The sequence below is a fragment of the Grampus griseus genome (assembly GCF_964374135.1).
Source record: "Grampus griseus genome assembly, chromosome: 4".
NCBI classification, from domain to species: domain Eukaryota; kingdom Metazoa; phylum Chordata; class Mammalia; order Artiodactyla; family Delphinidae; genus Grampus; species Grampus griseus.
Window position 1 is genome coordinate 71,927,498 of NC_138997.1, and position 20,306 is coordinate 71,947,803.

Consider the following 20,306-nt stretch of genomic DNA (forward strand, 5'->3'; position numbering starts at 1 on the left):
GGAGGAGAGGGTGGGGGAGAAACGATCGTGCTCTTGGTGTCCTGTGAAGGAGCAGTGGTTAGAACAGAGCTCCATAGTTTTGTCTGCGTTTAAGTCTCAGCTCTGCCACTCGCAGCAGTGTGTCCCTCTCCAAGCCTTAGTGCCTCCATCTGTAATCCTGATAGTAATGAGTGGTACCTACCTCATGAGAGGGCTGCTGTAGGGGGACGCCATCCCTAACACAGCCTGCACAGGACACCACCAAGGAACTCACCCCACAAAATGATAAAGTCTCAAAAGGCGGATAATGTCAAATGAAGAGAAAATCTGGAAGCATTCCCAGGGTCCACAAGGAGACGAGAAGACGGAGGAGGAATAATGCCCTGGTCCCACCTACTTCCAGGATGATACAGCCCAGAGGCCAGGAGCAGCGCCTGGAGCCCCATCCCATGGCTTGGGTTCCAATCCCGCCTCCTCCGCACAATGGTTCACTTCTCCTGGTCTCAGCTGACTATGAATTGGACAATGATAGGACATACCACGTTGAGTTGTTGTGAGAATTAAAAGAGTGAATACGTGTAAAGCATTTAGAACGTGGCACTTGGCAGGCTGGCTAAGAGCACAGGAGAATCACCATTATTGGCAGCTAACGTCTAACGATTGCCCAGGCAGAGCCCTGTCCCTGAGAGGACTTTCTCCATCCCTAATGTTAGCTACAGAGTAGTTATGTGGACTCTGAGACTGACACCCTGACTGAACCATTTCAACCTCATCCAAATGCACCAGTTCTAAAGGGATTTCCCCCCCGCCAGATGTCAGCCACCTGAAGGTGGCTTAAAAGGCCGAGCTGGGTGCTTACTGTGGTTTCTCCTCTCTCCGCCTGGGTCTGAGTGTTCACCCCCTAAACCCTGGCTGGTCAGAGCCAAAACAAGCACAGACAAATGCAAGCCTTCTGCCAAGGATCTCATCAGCCACTCTTCATAGACACAATTGATAGAGGTGTACATACTCCTTAGCGATTGACTTCCACTTTTGTAAACCCTCCTTCTGGAGTCTGCTTCCCAGCAAACATAGCGGGCACGACAGGTGTTTGGAGGTACGGCAGCCAGGGGTTGTCCCCAGAGGGCTGGGGCCTATGGATACGGCTCCGTCGACCCCAGACCCCTCCATTACAGCATTACCCAATAACAAAGACTTCCATCAGGCTCGCCCCAAGACTACTATTATTTATTAAACCCCGGTTACCAGAAACAGAATCCCAACAACAAATAATCCAGGATTACAAATGTCGTCTGCCATTGCTGCCCAGGAAACATTAAGAGAAACTCCATCTCTATTTTAAGAGACAAAACCAGACGACGGGGGGTATGTGAGAGCAGAGGCGTGAGGGACACTTGTCGGGATCTTTGCCACAATCAGCGATAACCCCCATCCTGTGCTCTTCTCACCGAATTAGGAGAGTCATGAGGACAATAAGAACTTTCTGGAAGTTTCTCCTTTTAGACTCTGAAGGGAGTGCAGAAAACACCAGTTCTCCTGGGTTATTTATTGTAACAAATAAAGCCCTGTCATTGGTCGTGGCCACTGCCAGGCGCCCTGTCTTGAGTTAACGGCAGAGACTTGGCCGGGCAGCCCGTCCCCCGCTGGTGCAGCCCTGGAGTTACCCAACTGCTCGCCCCTGAGGGATCTGCCCAGAGGCTTGTGCGTTTGTCCAGAAAGCACATCTGCTTTCTCCCCTGCAGGGTGTAACATGAATGTCGGAATCCCGCTTTTCACCAGAATGAGGGGCTCACTGTAGGCAGGCCCGCAGCTCTCGAACCTGGGGCTCAGGGCAGCCCGGTGGCCGGGCGCTGACAGGGAGCCATCGTGGTCCCCGGCGCAGCGCCAGGCCCGCCGCAGAGTGTTCGGATGGTTTTGATTTGCGGCAGGGAGGAAGCTCGAAAGCCAGACATCTCGACGGACAAGGATCCGGTGCTGAGGCGGACGGGCTGTGGGCTGTGCTGGCCCCCGCCCCAGCCTGGACGTCTTTATTACTGAGCTGGGACTGCAGGCCAGTGTGCAGCAGGCTGATAGCAAGAGCAGATGTGGCCACGGCAGCCAGGCGGGGCCACGAGCCCAGGGTAGCAGCAGGGAGGTGGAGGGAAGCCCGACAGGGACCACGGGCTGGGCAGGGAGGGCCAGCGTCTGCAAGCAGAGGAGGGGAGAGCTCCGTGCGCTGGGGGCTTTGCTTAGAGGAGCCGGGGCTGGGCAGCGGAGGGCCGGCTGCCTGGCGTCTAGGCCGTGGCATCAGGCAGACGTGGCGGAGTCCTGGATCCGAATCTGCCACTTAGGAGCTCATTCTTCTGAGCCTCCCTTCTCCGCATCTGTAGCAGGGACTGAAAATGGACTGTGGGGTTGGTGTGGAGAATGGAAGTTATTTCAAGTACCCCTACAGTGCCTGGCACAGAGGTTTTCAGAAACGGTGAATGTTACTGCCTGTGTGACCCCAGCTTTCATGTCTCTGAGCCTCAGTTTCCTCATCTTTAAACTGGCGGTGGAATTATTACCTTCCTTGCAGGATTCTTCAGAAGATTCAAGGAGGTGGATTATAATCTGGGCACACTGTAAATGCTCAGTAAACTCTGATTCCTTTCTCCATTCCCCTGCACACACTCACACAACCCTCCCTTCCCCTACCCAGGTGGGAGAAGGCCATTTCTCAGTGCCGTATGATTATAGAACAGAAATTAAAACCAAAGAGGAATTCAGAGTATGACGAAAGGGATGAACAAAGGTAAAGAAATATGGAGCTAAACTCATGAGAAGAGAACATGGTGTATTCTAGAACTATAAATAGTCAAGTCAGCCTGAGACAGTGGACAGAATGGGACTTGGCTGGTTTCCAGCTGGGGGCCAATCTCTCTCTCCCAGAACGGCCTCCAACAAACCACTTTATCCCCAGGGTAGACTGGAGCCCTGAGACCCTTTCAACGTGAATTTCTAAAATGAAACGTAAGAGACCGAGTCCAGTGCTGTGGGGATGTGAGGGGCAACGGGGAAGTGCCAGGAGGTCAGGAAGGGCAGCTCACAAAGGAGGAGAGGCCTGCTGTGAGGTCTGCAGGCTCTTGGAGCAGGTGGAAAGGAGAGGAGGAAGCAGGGCGCCTCTCATAGACAGAGGACGTCTGGCGCCGCTCAGCACCTTTGCAAGATAAAGCCCCCGGGACAATTCATCTTCTTTAATTCCAGAACATGGGTAGAAGACCATTGGTAAGTATATAAAGATGAACCTCTCACTCACCGGACATTACTAATATAGCCACGCAGAATGAATGAAAACAAACGTGAACAGAATCTAGTCAGAGATCCTTGTCTCACTGCCTTTGAAATGAGACGTTTCTAGAATCTCATGTGAGCGCTGTTCCCTCCCTCACCCCCCCTCACCCCAACACCTTCTCAGCGGTTCGGTTAGGCTTGAAGTGTAGAAAATTGCTCTCCATGTAAGGAAGGTTTGGGACATCACCAGAAGCGCCGTCAAGAGCAGGCAGGACACTTACCCTGTGGAAAAACAGATTTGAAAATCTGGTACCATTCTGTAGTAGGCCCTCAACTATTCATTATGGCTGCTTCTCCTGGTCCCAAGGCCCCCTATATGTGGCAGTGGCCCATATATGAAATATTATAAAGGACTAAGAAAACTGAATATAGTCAGAAGACTTGATTCATGCCCTTTGTGTGAACTCGAGGACATCACTCGAAACTCAGAGCGTTTTTCTCATCTGTAAAATGGTCGTATTACCTCCCCCGCCCTCCCCACTGGTTTATCCTGAGAGTTAAATGAGATCAGGTGTGTGAAAGCACTACACAAATATAAGGTGTGCCTATTTGCCCATAAAGGTGGTGACTCACTTAGCTTGTATGAAAGGTCTCCCAGCCTCGGATGGAAGCCGATGAGAGGCCTGGCAGTTTTAGCACATCACCTGGGGCAGGTGCTACATGGGAGGGGTTCCTGAACAGCCCCGGATCAACTGCTACGAGCTTCTGCAAAATGAGAACAGAGTGCACTTTCTGAAAGCAGCGTACCCAAGGAAGGTTTGCCGAATAGAGCACTTATGGAGAAACAGTGGTCTCGTGTAGAAGCGTGATCTTCACGGCTTAGCCAAGCGATCTCTGATCAACATAAAATATAGGGCCAGACATTTGTCTTAGGTTTACCTGGAGGATCAGGAAGGAAATGAATAGGAGATGTGCTATACTCTTGACTAGAAAGCAGCAAATTACAATTTACAACTCTCGCAGGCCGGGGCCTTTGACAAGTTATTTAACTTGTTTTCAAGCCTGTTTCCTCATCTGTAAAATGGGGATAAGAAGAGAATGCGCTTCAGTGGCTTGTTGTGAGACTTAAGTGCTCACCCCAGGAAGGTATCATGCCCGACTCGACGTGCCCAAGAAGTACAAGGTGCCGAGTAATACTTTGTCTGAAGGACAGAAGGTGAACGTTTCAATTAAGACCAAGTCAGACGTCTCCTCTTTTAAAATGAGCTTTATTGTACATAAAATAAATTAATTACAGTTTAAGCCAAAAGCATGAGTGGCTTTTTAAAGTGCATCTGTGTAGGAGATTTGGCGGTCACCCCTGCATCTGTTCACTCGCTTTAAGATAGTGTTTCCGTAGTTAAGCCACAACTCGGCCAGGCCTAGAAACAACCCAGCGTCATTGCTGTGTTTACACAAATCAGACCAAAATAAATGGACACACTTTGTTTTTCTGTACCTGATGCAACGATTAAAAAAAAAAAAATTATACAGTCTCACAATTACTCAAAGTCTGGGGCTGAAGAGTTTGTGTTCTCAACCACTCAACACGTACCCAACTCAGCATACTCACCCCATGGCAGGAGGATGCAGGCCCATAAGCTTACACACGTCTGTATATATAACATTCGGCCCATAAACTCCACCCTTTTTAGTGGGGTGGTTCTTTAAAAGAAAAAGAAATCTGGGTATCCTTCAGGTTAGAAGGGCATTCTATAAGGAAGCGTATTCCAGAGACACATATACTCGTGTAAGAAAAGCAATTCTTCCTCTTGGGAGGAGGGGAAAAAAAAAAAAAGGAAAAGAAAGAAAGAAGAAAAAAAAAAGAGGAAAGCCTGTGAATGCTTAATCCATTCTTTCATTCCCAACGTAAATCACATCAATATATTGGCTGAAATTACAACTGACTGTCATTTACAAGGTAGTTAACAAAATCCCCAGCGATCATGCCCCGTCCCCACTCCGGAGGAAAAGACATGGAGGACATTTCATGTATTCGGAGGGTGGCAGTGGGCTCGTTCAAGCTGCATCAGTTCTATCCCCCTGCTCAGGACAACGCTTCCTCGTCTGCAGCAGTTCCATGGGCCCTCCTGGCCCCTCTGCTCCAGCCCTTCCTGGAACCATGAATAACGGCCAGCATCCAACATTCCTGCAGAACCTCGGGCCTCTTCCCGGGAAGACCAAAGCCCCTCGAGCAGCTCGGCGTCAGACAGAGGTGACAGTCCTGACTTTGGCAGAGAGCGCTTGCTTGAACCTCCTCTTCAGGTCCTGCATGTTGGGGGACTTGGGCCTGGGGATGAGGGAGGTCCGTCGCTTCTCTGGCGTGCCACTGGGCTGCTGTTTGTGACTCACTTCCTTGCACAGCACGTGGAAAGCGCTGTAGACGTCGTTGTCGTTCTCGCTGACGGACACCTCGTAGAAGGAGCAGCCCAGCATGCTGGCCAGCTGCAGTCCAAGCTGAGGGTCCACCTGCCTGATGTGCAGCAGGTCGGCCTTGTTGGCCACGACGACCACAGGCAGCCGAGTGCCCGGGTGCAGCTGCTGCACGTGCTGGTGGAGCAGGCCGGTGAGTTCGTAGCTCTTGTAGTCAGTGATGGAGAAGACGATCACCACAGCGTCTGCCCAGCGGATGCATCTATTCAGCTGCTCGGTGCAGCTCAGGCCGTTCTCGTGGACCTGAAAGAGAGGGATGACGGCAAGGTGAAGGGTGAGGGCCGGAGAGAGCCCTGGCTCAGCTGGAGAGAGAATTCAAAAAGCCCTTAGCGGGAACACCAGGTTGCAGGCCGTAAACAAGTTCTATCCCCCCCACGCTTCAGCTTTCTCGACAATATGTTGATCCAGCTGCACGGAGCTGGAATAAATAACAGAGCAGCTCACCACACTCGAGTGGAAAATTGACCTGCAGAGAACTCCATGCAGAGAGACTTTGTAGTTGCATAAAATGGGAAATTAACTGGCTAGACAGTAAGTCTGGGGAAGTAAAGATAGGAGCTGGAAGCATTTAAACCTGGATAACTGCCCAGTTCAAGAGGGGGAGAAAAAAAATACACACGCGCGCATGGCTCTTTGTCTATAGCGTAACTTTCCACCATATAAAAATGATTCCAAGTGTTTGGAGACTATACCTAGATGTTTGATTTCTAATGCCAAAAACACAAATGTAAAAACTGACCTTTTTAACCATAGCAAGGGCATTTTACCAAATCCAAGTGTGTTTGGTTTGGTCTTTCCTGCTGGGTAGAATCCTCCTACGAGAAGATTTCTGCCCCTTAGCCAAGTCTCCCAAATTAAGCCAGGCTAAGACTGACCAACAGCCAGATACAACTGAAGTGTCAAACAACATATAAAAGCCTAGTGACTCCCCAAGTCTCTCTCCTCCTTCAGCAAGAGGTACTTTGGAAACAATCGAACAATTCCACGGCCAAGCAGACTCCCCTTTGATCTAGTCACATATCTCAGATACTCACCTGAATACCTGGAGTGTCTTGAACCTGAATAGCCAGGGTTTCACCTTCTATTTGGACTTGTCTGGTATAGAGATTACCTATAAAGGCAAAATTTCAAAAAAAAAAAAGATTATGTCCTTCCTTCTTGTACAACTTTTAAAACATTGTGGGATATTTTTTTAACTTAGAAATTATAACCTGAACCAATGCACAAAAATATGCTGTAGTTTATTCTGTTTAATGGGCTTAGTTCAGATTTTTTTTTTAAACAACTGCAATTTTAACCCCATTTTAGCAGGTTTATTAAAACTAGGACAAAGCTTGTACATTTTTGGAACCTTAGCTGTCGAATTTTAAACGAAGGTTCCATGTTTAGAGAATTTCCGTGAAAAAAATTTTTCTTGTTCAGCATGTGTGGAATTTGTTTTATTTTAGTACTTATCGCTCTTTGGCATAAATTTATATTCTAGCTATTAGATATAATGGTTTGGTGGGCAAATATTGTTAGTAAATTCACAACCAACATAATCAGTTGGAATACAAGTGTTAACATAACATAGCTGACTCTACATCAAAGCACAAGGCTGCCATGCCTTATCTTGGGATGGTTTATATAGTGTGTTCCAAATAATCCCCTGTAGGTACTTCATATGGTCTAAGGAATTAAACAATTTGCTAACAGAGCATAGGTAGAAAGTCCTTAAGCCTCCCCAGTGGACATTCTTAATCACAGGGATTGAAAAAGTGTTCTATCATTTATTCAGGAACTCTCCTCCTAAAATTTTACCATTTAGTTATTCTTCTTTGTTAAGAAAAGAGAACTTTAGGTTTACAACTGCTCTCCTTTGGCCTTTGCTTTAAAAGGTCACCTCTGAAAGGCAGCCAGCAGAGAGGGCGAGGGGTAGGGGGAGGAGCTGGCCATCTTTTTTTTTTTTTTTTTTATGACTTTTGCAGGAGTGTTTTGAAGGGAGAGGCTCTTGAGTACAAAGGGTGCTTCCAACTGGGGTCCCTATAGTTAAAACATACCAAGGGGAATACTTTCAGGCACTTGATAAAATGATGAATGGGCTTGGAATGGAATGAGGCCAGATGGCAGTTATGGGAAGCGGGGGAGCACGGGACGGGGGCAAGGGAAGTTGCAAGTGGCAGGATCCCAGTGCTCAGACAGTCACTCTGAAGGAACCTGCCTGGTAGACACTGAAAAAAAAAAAAAGGGAACAGCAGTACTGGTGCAAGCTGACAGCATTTTCCTCAAATACATTTCCTCACCTGCATTTCTTTCATAGTCACCGATGAATCGTTTGGTGAGGAACCGGACCACCAGAGCTGCAGGTCAGAAAAGAGAAGGGAAAGAGAGTTAACCTTGGCACAAGAAGTTAGGTTGGTCTCCACCCCTCCCCCAACCTAAAAAGCAACTCTCAGAGAAAGCCAGCCGACCACCACGTGAAATTCCTACCCTGCAGCGACGGGGAGGGGGCTGGAAGGCGTCGTGAATTATGGCTCTGTCCAGCTGGATGGGTCATTTGGTCCACCACCATCCTCGGAGCCCGGCTGAGCCACACCTAAGCCTTCCCGCAGACAAATGTCTTTCCTAACCTTAAAGATCTCCAGGAGAGGTTACGTTCACTAACTCCCCTTTCTGTGCCAGGGACTACCAGAGGCTCAAGAACCCTAGAATTCGAATCCCAGTTGTGTCGGTGGTGTAGAGGGGTCGTCTGGCCATCAGCAGTTTGTTTCCCTCATCTGATGAAGGAGGAGAGTGGAAACGAAGATGGCTGAGGTCCCTCCCGAGGGGCAGCGGATCAGTAGGAGAGGGTGGGCGATCCGGCTGCAGCTCCCACCTCTCCCCCACGCCTCGTTTAACCGCAACTCTCAGTGGGGGCCGCCCAACTCCAGCCCCAGAGGTAAGCGGGTTCTCGCCGGAGCGCTAAGACTCACCTGTCTTGCCCACGCCACTGGCGCCCACCACAGCGATCTTGACCAGGCGGCGGCCCGCCGCCCCCAGGCAGCAATCGGCGGCGGCTACGCTGCCCGGGGCGGGGTACTCGGCGATAGTGCACATGTTCTGAATGAGGCGCATCGCCGCTTCGGCAGGGGCTTCAGCGCGCGGGACGGGACCTGCGAGACAGGAAGAGGCTCGCGCTACGCAGGAGCGGGCTGGTGGACCGGGCAGGGGCCTCCGCGGTATTAAAAAAAAAAAAGAAAGAAGGAAAAAGAAAAAAAGCCCCGGAGCGGGCGCGGCGGGAGACTCCGGCTGGCTCGGGTTCCAGGCTGGGACTGCAGCAGGGCTGCGCGCGCGCTGTTTTCTCCGGGGCCGGCCCCACCCCTTGTTTCCCGCGGCCAATCCCTGGGCGCCCTGCGCGAGGCCCCGCCCCCGGCGCCGCTCCGCGCGCGCCACGCCCCTGGGGTCGCCCAAAACCAGTGCGGGGCCCCGTGAGGCTCGGAGAAAATGGAGCAGCCGGCAACAGGAGGCAACGGGTGGGCCGGAGCCGACGGCGCAGCCAATGGCGGCCGCCCAGGAGGGCGGCGCCGGGCACGGGCCGGGGTTCCGCTGCGCCGGGACGGGGCACATGCTGTGGCTGCGGGGTTGGGGGCGCCTCGGTTCCGGGAAGCGGGGCTCGGTCTGGGGGCGGCTGGGGGGGATGCCTCTTGGCCTGTCTGCCTGCCGTCCCCGAAGAGCGCGGCCTCGGACCCCCATTAGCATTCCCAGGCATCTGCACCCGCCCGGATGCCCAGCCCGCCCGCCCGTCCACTCCCCGCAGCCAACTGACTGATCGGCCAGCTCCGCCCACCCTCAGGGAACCTGCGCCCCGGAGGTCGGGGCCTCGAGGGTGTGAGCGCTCGGGGTCGCCCGTCTGGCTGCACGGCTTCGTGCCTGTCTCCTTAATTTGGGTCGTGATTGTACTGACTTGGGTGCATGCGGAGTGGCATCCTGGATCATAGATTTGGCTACAGTGGCAATCAGTAACAAAGACCCCCGTACCTGCTCCCCTGAAATGTGACTTTAACTTTGGGGGAAAATAAAGTCACCCAGTTTGCTCTAGCTCTTGTTGGCAGGGTGGCGGATCACTCACCCTCTGACAAGCTCACGTGAACACACATACGGTCGAGTGCATGTACAGCATACCCAGAGGCAAATCTAGAAGTAATTATAGAACAAGCTTTCTAGCGCCTCACACGCACTCACACCTCCTCCAAGAGCTGTGAAAAGGAAAGCAACAGTTATCCCAGCTGTCTCTGGATACTGACTGGATTGGGAGGCAGATATCAGAAAGGGTCTGCACTTAGTCTCTGGTTATGAGGAATGGCAAGTTTACTTAAGTGACTTGATGCCAATTTGCGCTCATAAAATCCCAAGCTCCACCCCTTACATTCTCACCACAGAAAGGCATCTTCAGTGGTAGGCTGAATTCCCCATCCAAGCAACATTCTGTGGCTGGAACTGTTTGGTGTTGTCACCAAACACTCAGGCTGACCACCTCCCCATTCCCTCCATCTCGCCCCCTCTCCTTCCCACCCTCCTAACCTGGTGGGCCCCCAAATGTTCCAGAGGCTTTTATCCTAAAGACAAATGACAGCAAACACTGTGGCACTGGGTCCACACCCACGTTAAAGGTTGAAACGTAAAAGTAAAGTAAACCAATTCCCTTATCTACACATGCCAGGCATCTAGTTTGACTCCTCTTTGCAACCTTGACTTAATTGACCAGGTATTTGACAGAATTTATGATGCAGACCCAGTTCAGACGTTGAGATGAACCCTCGGGCCTATCACGGTTTAGATGTTTGCAGGAATTCAAGGACGAAATAGGAGAGTAATCTCAAATGGCTCAGCAGCAAGTCTTCTAGGATGGGCAACATAATTAGCAAGGTGCACAACCTTAATAAACACAAGAAAAGGTTGACTTCTGGGGAGGTCACAGGAATGAAAGAAATTCAGCCATTTGAGTCAGAAGGGAAAAGAGTATATCCAAAATGCACTATGTTTTTCTGCATGGTTTAAATCAAACTTGAATTTTGCTCTTCATAAAAATTGCAAAAATGCACTATGTTTTTTGCCATAAAATCAAACTTAGCAAGACTATAATTACAGGTAACCATGTACTTTTCAACGCCCCCCCCCCAGGAAAAAAAAGCCTGTAATTCTGTCATGCTTATGTGGTAAAATAATTATGTAGTCTAAAGTTTTTGTTTAACTGCTTTTTACACACACACACCACACACAGAGACATGACGAAAGTTGTCAAGGGGAATTTTGCTTTGAATCATTTTAGCTTCTGGGGCTTGATTTTCAGTACCGTGAGCCTGTACCAAGCCTGTGATTCTTCCGTCTGAAACACGAAGGCTGAATTTGGTATTCTTATTTTAGGTCTAAGAGATCTGGCTGTGCTTTAAAGAACACAGAAAAGAAAGAAAGAAGAGAAAGATGGAGAAAATCTCTTCAAATTCCAAACGTCTAGCAAATAGCCCACCTCCATGCCACTCTGCCTCAGTGGACGACACGAGAGCTACCCCTTCTAAGAAATTCATAGAATTAATAAAAAGGAAGGGGAAGGGGCAGGAGAACTGATATACATTGAAGTCTTGTTTTATTTCAGGCTGTGGGCTAGGGATTCAGCAAACAAAAATCTCCTTTTACCTTTTACCTCTTCCTAAGAGGTAGGTGTCATCATTACCTCCTGTTGCAGTTTTCTGTTGCTGCTTTAGATGTCCAAGATGCCTTCTTCAGTGACATGTCTGCATTTCAGTTGGAATGGCTGGAAGAGCTGGGACTGGCCAGTATCTCTCCCTGCCTGCCTCCCACTTTGGTTAGCTCAGGCCCCCTCCCAGCATGGCAGGTGGCTTCCCTTAGAAGGAGTATTCTAAGAAAGGAAGCGGGAGCTGTCAATCTCTTAAGGCCAGTGCATGGAAACTGGCACAGCATCACTTCAGCTATATTCTGATGGTCAGTCCCAGAGCCCACCCAGATTAAAGGGCAAGGGGCATAGATCCCACCTTTAGAGGGGAGTAATGTCAAAGAATTTGTGGCCATCTGTAATTCACCACCCTTCCATTTTATAAATGAGGAAACAAAGTCTTGCTTTAAAACTCCTTCAGGGTCATATATCCTATTAAAAAACAGAGCCAAATCTGAAAAGGATGAGTAACACAGAAAATATCCGGGATGTTCACAATGAGATGGTCTCCTGTGATGCCATGCTATAGTGGTTAAACTGTTCTCTCTCTCTCGGCACCCACCTCTGGTTAACCTAACACACTAGAAATGGAAAGGAAGGTGGGTGTGAACCCACCATTTCCTCCACACTTTTCTCAGCATCCCAAAGAACATAGGGGCCCAACAAAGGAGAGTTTGGGCCCTACCTTACATTTAATTTTCAATTATAAAAGAGTATAATGAGATTCTTTTTCAACTGATGGCTTTGAGACCACTGTTCAAGACCACTGTTTTTGTTGCTTTTATGTACTCTGTATTGACACCCCTCTCTGCTTTTTTGAACTGTTTTCCTACAGCCTGGCACAGGGATTATTTACTGATGTCACTTGCTCAGATCGTTTTCCATTCTTTAGTGAGAGCACCTCAATTTTCCTTTGGAAAACTCCCCTGCCCCATTCTCATGTTGCTCTGATGATGGCAATGGGGTGATACCAATCCCTAATTGCAGGAGTAGATACCAATAAGCCTCAGGGATTCGTTCAGGGCTGGGCCAGTGAAATATCTCCCTGAGAGTTTTGTTTGTTTGTTTTTTGCGCTACGCGGGCCTCTCACTGTCGTGGTCTCTCCCGTTGCAGAGCGCGCAGGCTCAGCAGCCATGGCTCACGGGCCCAGCCGCTCCGCGGCATGTGGGATCTTCCCGGACCCGGGCACAAACCCGGGTCCCCTGCATCGGCAGGCGGACTCTCAACCACTGCGCCACCAGGGAAGCCCCTGCCTGAGAGTTTTGCTGGGGGAAGGGGTGCTTCATTTGCACTGATGTTAATCAGCTGGTAGAAAGTGAGCCTGGAGCTCCAGGTAACCATCCTGCCACCATGTGGGGAAGTCTGCCTCAAAATGAAGCCAACCCACAAGAACGCAAAGTTGACAGGCAGAGAGGCAGGACCCTGATGGCATCTTTTCTAGCTCTGCATTCAGCCATACCTCAAAATCCAGACTCACTCCTTGAAATTCCCAGTTACAGGGGTCAACACAGTTGCTTTCGAGATTAGGCTCGTTTGAGTTGGATCTCTGTCACCTGCACTGAACACGGCTTCACACACCCTGTTTGTGTGCAATTGTGGTCTCTGCACAAGCATCAGCAACATCCCTCATTCAGAAATCTGAGCTCAGCCATACCCTGCAATCTATAGAAATACGCACACAACTGAAAGGATATTAGTCCATCCAGACAATGGAATATTCAGCACTAGACAGAAACGAGCTATCAAGCCACAAAAAGCCATGGAGGAAGCTTACATGCATATGACTAAGTAAAAGAAGCCAATCTGAAAAGGCTACATACTGTATGATCCCAACTTTATGACATCCTCCAAAAGGCAAAACTAAGAAGAGCAAAAAGATCAGTGGTTGCCACGGGGACCAGGGATGGAGGGATGAACAGGTGAAACACAGAGGCTTTTTAGGGCAGTGAAACTACTCTGTATGATACTACAGTGGTGGTTACATGTCTTTATACAGTTGTCCAAACCCATAGAATGTGCAACACCAAGAACGAACCCTAATGTAAACTGTGGGCTTTGGGTGATGGTGATGTGTCACTGTAAGTTCATCAGTTGAAACAAATGTACCACTCTGGTGAGGGATGTTGATAACTGGGGGAGACTCTGTGTCTGGGGGACGGGGCACGGGCTACATATGGGAAGTCTGTACCTTCTGCTCAATGTTGCTGTGAATCTAAAACTGCTCGAAAAATAATCTATTAAAAAAAAAAATATATATATATATATATATATATATATGAAAGGGCATCTAGTCCAACTTTCTCCTGCAGTATCCCTGCTAAGAGATTGTCCAACCTAATCTAGAATTCTTCCAGTGATGGGAAGTACTCACCACCCACAGCAGCACATTTATACTGAGCTGTTATCTTTTCTCCTAGAGCCCCTTCCTGAAAGGCAGACATTGGCATCCTCACCAGCCTTCCAAACCCCTGATCCTTTGCTCCTTTGCCTTCCATAGTAGTTTGGAAAGGACTAAAGGACTGATAAGGGAAAAGGAAAGGTGCTTGCCTATGCATGGACATGTAAAGGAACAGGAAACACCGGAGATGCGTCGCCTGCATCTTCACTAAGGATGACTTGTGATAGAGTTTTTATCATTCAATTTTAAAAATGAAAAAGAACCATGGCTCAGAAGCAGCCTCTGGATGAAAGAGGGGAGAGAATTCATTGTGAGCTGCTCATTTTCTAAGAGCTCTGTAAGCGTGGAAATAGAAAGAGATAGAAGTAAGCGTAATGGAAGGTCTTCACCCAATGGCTCTGTGCACCATGTGTCGGATGTCTTGCAGTTCTATGGATTCCGCTACAGAGAGCTATGCCTGGTACACAGTGGGGATGTGATGATTTTTTTATATTGTCAACCTTCTTTTTAGTAGAGGCTGGGATGAAAGGTAGAATCACTAAGTTCAAAAGGCAAAGGAGGGAAGGCAGATTGGAACTCAAATAAAAAGAACACAACACACACACACACACACACACACACACACACACACACACACACACCGCTTGCCATTAGAAAGATCACCAACTGACCAGAACACTTTAACTTTGAAAAAAGTAAGATCTTTAAGTTCCTCGAATGGGCCTTCCCTCCCCTCCGCATACCTTGGTCGGTTTCTATGGTAGCAAATGGCCCACACTCCCCCCTCCCTTTGCACACTCAGGGAGAAAGAAGGACTAGTGTTCTACAGTTATATTCCCTTGCTACTCTATCAGGTTTTATCTTTCTTATTCTGGAAGGTTTCCTCCACCCTCTTTCTCTATTTCAATGTAATATATAAACTGAAGGTAAAAGAAAAAGTGGAAATAATTCTCCTTTTCATTCAGGGCAAAATCTGAGATTTTCTTCTCCTCTCAATGATTTAAGTCTTAATAGCCGAAGTCGTTTTTCTGGCAACACAGAAGACCTATTTGATAAGTAATCTGGTGGCAAGAACTCAGAATATATTCAAGTTTTAAACATTACTTGGAACAGCTAGTGAATTTTCACTGTGTTTTCACGGAGAGTAGGGAAACTCACAGGGCTCGTTTTCCCAAAGGCTTTTAAAACGTTGAGCATTAGGAACTGACGGGACTGCATTATTGATAAAGCCATGGTTAGGAGTTCTCGTCATTAAATGAAAGGTCTTAAAATATTGGAGCTAGACAGTGCTGACTTTCTCTGAGATCATTTCTTCTTCTTTTCTCCAGTGGAAAGAACCCTTCAAGCATACAAGGATCCTGCCGCTTCTCTCTCCAGCCCATCACTTGTACAGAAGACTAAGGAGCCGAGGGGAATAAGTATCAGTCCCCCAGAAATGATTGCTCTTGGGACACTTGACGGGCTACTGGGATCAGGTGATACGCACAAACAGAAATGGTTCAGAAAGATTCAGACAACTGAGCCAATTGTTTAGCAGAATCTTTGGTTCCAAATTCCTCTGTAGATTGGACACATCTAATATTTGCCCTCCGACTTTCCCTTGGGGTGCTTGAAAGTTCACCTACGGACACTTCAGGCCTCCTTATTTGTCTTTGCAGAGAAGACAAAGCCTCTCCTCACAGCCTCAACTCCTTAGCATAATGTTCGAAGCTAAAAGGAAATCAAAACTTCATACCTATCCACCTATGTTATGAGAGAACAAGCTTCACTTCCCTCCATTGCCCGAATCACCTGGATGGTGGAATGAAACCTTGTTTGGGGCCAAAGCCACTGATTCTCGTTGCTTTGTCCGGCTCTCAAAAATCACAGGAACCATCAAATCCTTTCTAAGCTCTCATCAGCCTCCCTGGCTCAGGGCATTCAGGAGTATCTAAAATATCATGGGTCATAGTGTGAACTATAGAAATGGGGCCCCAAGGTAGCAGAGATATGTGAGTTACTTGGTTTGTGAACGTGGAAATGGTGATGTGATCATTTCTTTAACAAGCATGAAATTCAGTCACTGCTAAAAGCATTTTCATTCTAACGGCATTCTGTGAGAGTTTAGGATTTTCACCAAGACATCCGCTTTGTTAATGCACCTCCCTTCTGATTGAAAAAGAAAATGGATAGCAGATGAGAAAAATCGGATGCGATCGTTTTTAGGAAATGCACAAATGACTCACGTACCCACTTGATTTGACAGGAGTACTGGTTTCTATATAAAGAAGCAACCTAGTCCCAAAATAGAGCTGCACATAGCAGAAAGTAACTTGTAGAAGTACACATCCCGAGCCTGAGGAACATGAAGTTTGGTATGCTGGGGCATCTCTGCCGGGAATGTGCTGTGAGGTCCATTATTAATTCATTTGGAATGTAAAGTTAGCTGCTCCAGGATCTTAACTGTTTTTCAAGATAGGAAAACTCCCGTGTATTTTGAGACAATTCTTAACTGGCTCTAAAAGCAAACAACAACAACTTAACTTTTTTGCAAAGAATGTGTACCCCCATTCTAACAAAAAAATATATTTAGCTCAATGGTAAATAAATTGTAACAGATTTTGTGCCATACATATGTTGAATGTCCATTGAGATTAGGCACAGGAAAGTACCTGGTAAATTGTAAACGTTTAATCCTTTTATATCTTCGTTATGAAAATGTAGTGGAGTTCTTTTTCCAGCCTGGATTGTCCCGTGATCAATTGTAGGGAAGTCGTCTATTAACAGCTCAGTCAAATCCTCTCCCAAATCCCTCTTTACCTGGACCTGGATGAGGAGATAGGGTGAAAAGAGCCAGGCTGAAGCCTTTCTTATGTTTATTTGCCATAACAGCCGATAGAGCCAGGAGCCAAGGCATTCCTCTCTTCCTATCTGCGGGCAACAGATGGAACCATGTCTTCTGGATGAGCTAGTGCACTGCTTATCAACCAGACCCGCTGTGATTCTAGGGCAGAATGTGGCAGGCTCCCTGAGGTAACAGCACACACCCAGCCCAAGAACATTGTGGAGAACAATTTCCAGACAGTTGTGCTGGACAGCAGCCGGCTCAAGAAATTCCTCCAATTGGCCAAGCGGCATCTTAAGGGAGCCCTTCGCAGCTTCTCCCTCATCATTATGAAATAGCCTGACCCACAGGAGGCCCTTCTATGGCACGACCTTTCCCCCTGTCCCTCCGTCCCTCCTTCGCAGTTCAGCCCCAGGCCCAGGGCCACTGGGCTGTGCTTCAACTCGCCGTATCCTTCACCCTTCACGCTACACTATTTGCTTGTTTATGGTCCAGCTCTGTACACTGCAGTGTAAACTCCACAGGAGTAGAGATGCTGTGTTCTTCGTTGCTTCGTCTCCAGAACCTAGAAGGGTAAATGTGGCACTTCTAGGTGTCGTGAAAAAGTCAACACATGAAAGAATCTGTGCATTTTCTAAGCACTGAGAAAAGAGGCAGTGGAGAGAGCCTGGGGAAGCTAGAACTGTGGACGGGGATGGCAGGGGAGTCAGGACTGGAGGGGGCACGGGGAGTGTGGGCGTGAGAACACAGATGGAGAAGGGCTCTGGACGTGAGGCAGGCTCCTGGGCTGCACCACGCACTGGCTCAGTCTTTTCACTGATTCCAGGAGACGAACGAAGAGGATGGCTTTGCAGTCGGAGGCCACTGCCAGGGGCAGAAGATGGAGAGGGTGCTGTGGCTGGCCGGCTGGTGTCTTGGGAAGCAGAATTGAGGCCAACGGCCCAAACTATGGGAAAAGACGAGGAAACGACAGGACGATGGTGAGGACGGCGCAAGGAGAGCAGAACAGGCAGGTCACATCCACTGAAAATAATTCGGGAACCAGAGGACCAGCTAAAATGAGTTGGGAATAGGGAGGGTGTGGCTCAGGGAAGCAGAAGCAGAGGAAGGGGTGTGGCGTCTCAGGGAACCAAGGGGGTGAGTTTATCGGGGATTTGGATGGGTGGCTGATTCTGGAATCTACGTGGGAAGGATGTCGACAAGGAGGGAGAGTGACGGGGAGGGACTCCTGGACCTTCCTGGGGGCTGGCCACCATGCTGCACAGCCAGCGTCCAGTCTGTGCAGGTACAGACAGGCTGGCCCGTAAGCTCACGAGGGCAGGGACTGTATTCTCTGTGCCTTGCACATACTAGGTCTCAGTAAATAGTAAAATGAATGAATAGAGCAGATTTTGTGCAGGAACAGGTCGGACTGTTTCCTGTTGTTCGCTGTCTCGTGTGGGTCTTATCCTGGTACCGAGGGGACTCACGTGCCTTCCCTGACAATGATACTACCGATTAGGCACATACCATGTCCCAGGCACTATTCCAAGAGCTCCATATGTATTGACTCAGTTAATTGTCACCACAAACACACAAGACACAGCTAATACTGTTGTCCCGCTATTTACAGACAGACCCAGAAAAGCTCAGTGGTTTGTTCAAGATGATACAGGTGGGAAGTGGGAAAGGCAATGTTTGAACCCAGACAGTCCGGCTCCAGAGCCCTACCACCCACAGCCTGCCGCCTGCCTCTCAGGATGCTCTACCGTCCCGCCTCTCCAGGGCCAAGTGCCTCTATCCTCAGCCTTCCTCTTGCTTTTTCATCTTCTATGCAACTTGCAGGTGGAGGGGCTTTATGTTTGGAAAGGAATGTATGAAATGCAAGGATGAAGAAAGCAGCAGGTTGGGGAAAGACTGGAGCCCCAAGCTCTGTGTGTGTGTGTGTGTGTGTGTGTGTGTGTGTGTGTGTGTGTGTGGTAGGAGCTACAGTTGTTAAAAATGACTTCTCATTTATATTTTAGAAAATTGCTTCTCATCTAACCCACCAGGGTAAGAGCACCCGACCACAGCTACAGGGCTGGGATTTGATCAGGATGTTAGCATGTCAATTTAGGGTCAGAGCATAGAAAGTTGAGGACTGGCTAATCGGAAAAGCGAGAACAAAATGAAGACTTGCAGCTTATTCCCAGGGTGAGAAGAGGAAAGACTATCACTTCTTGAACTTAACTTAAGCATTCAATCGAACCACCTCTGCATTTTGCCCAGAAGTCTCAAGACCTGAAAAAGAAACCACAGTCAGCCCTCCATACCCAGGGATGCAAAACCCACAGAAGAGGAAGCCAGACTGTATACAATATTTTATATAAGAGACTTGAGCAACGGCAGATTTGGGCAACTGAGGGGCCTCCCAGGTACCGAGGGACTGTGTACTTAGAACTGGGTCGGTGGAGTGAAATTCAATTTAACTCCAATGATAAGCCAGGTACTCTGAAAGGTGCTTTAAAAAAGGAAAAGTGGCATTCATCTATTTCTTGGTGTTTTGCTTTTTCCACCTTCTGTCCTTCTATTACATAACATCAGCCCCATTCAGAGCAGAGATAATGCTTTACAATAGTCCCGGTGCTCAGTGACCAGAAGCACATTTGCTGAACACTGGTGGCTGTTGACAAATGCCACAGCCCCACTTGAGCATTAAATCATCCGCAGAACCTTGGTTGCTTCGTGTGTTCTTCCCATGTGACCATTATGTATAGGTAACAGGCTCCAGCAGGGGTTTAGAGGAGAGTATTCTAGTTTGTTCTGCAGCCCTGGCAAACGTATGTTCACTTGTCCTCATCAACGTGATGCTGAAACGTTGAAAAAGCCAGTGCTTTTAAAATGATTTAAAAAGTAGGGGACTTCCATGTTGGCACAGTGGTTAAGAATCCGCCTGCCAGTGCAGGGGACACAGGTTCAAGCCCTGGTCCAGGAAGATCCCACATGCCATGGAGCAACTAAGCCCGTGAGCCACAACTACTGAGCCTGCACTCTAGAGCCCACAAGCCACAACTGCTGAGCCCGCACGCCACAACTGCTGAAGCCTGTGCACCTAGAGCCCGTGCTCTGCAACAAGAGAAGCCACTGCAATGAGAAGCCCGCGCACCGCAACGAAGAGTAGCCCCTGCTCGCCTCAACTAGAGAAAGCCTGTGTGCAGCAACAAAGACCCAACACAGCCAAAAATAAAAGATAAATAAATTTATAAAAAATAAAAGAAGATACACCAGAAATATTAGGTATTTAACCATGAAGTAGGATTAGTCAAATTTATTTGCTTACATTATCATGTGTGTGAGGCCATGTGAAGGTCAATGAAATCATCTGGCATGATCCCTGCTCCCAGGGAATTTATAGGCTAGTTAGGAAGGCAAGATTTACAGAGGAAGGAATGGATGATATATTGTGATGCATACAAAGTGTGTCAATTGTACTTAAGGAGAAAGAGGAAGATCAATAGGGCTGGAGTGGCCATAGGAGACTTCTTAAAAGAGCTGGAAGTTGAGCTGGACTTTGAGGGAGGAGTGCGATTTGGATGAGAGGGTGCATTTGAAGGAGGAATGAATGTGGCATCTTGGAGAGGGGTGGAAAAGGCTGCAATGACAGAAGGAATTGTGCCAGGATTGAGTGGGAACTTGGGTTGGATGAGTAAGATGCTGCCAGATGATGGAAGGA

The 20,306-nt window shown here is 48.4% G+C and overlaps 1 protein-coding gene across 1 annotated transcript; it reads right to left on the reverse strand.

Moving 5' to 3' along the window:
• Positions 1–4,552: 4,552 nt before the first annotated feature.
• On the reverse strand, positions 4,553–9,054 carry RASL11B (RAS like family 11 member B). Its single transcript, XM_082653528.1, has 4 exons — positions 8,655–9,054; positions 7,986–8,042; positions 6,738–6,814; positions 4,553–5,946 (listed from the first exon to the last, which is right to left on the reverse strand). Exons 1-4 carry the CDS (start codon positions 8,794–8,796, stop codon positions 5,476–5,478), a joined length of 747 nt encoding a protein of 248 aa, XP_082509654.1. The 5' UTR covers positions 8,797–9,054; the 3' UTR covers positions 4,553–5,475.
• Between the last annotated feature and the right edge of the window lie 11,252 nt (positions 9,055–20,306).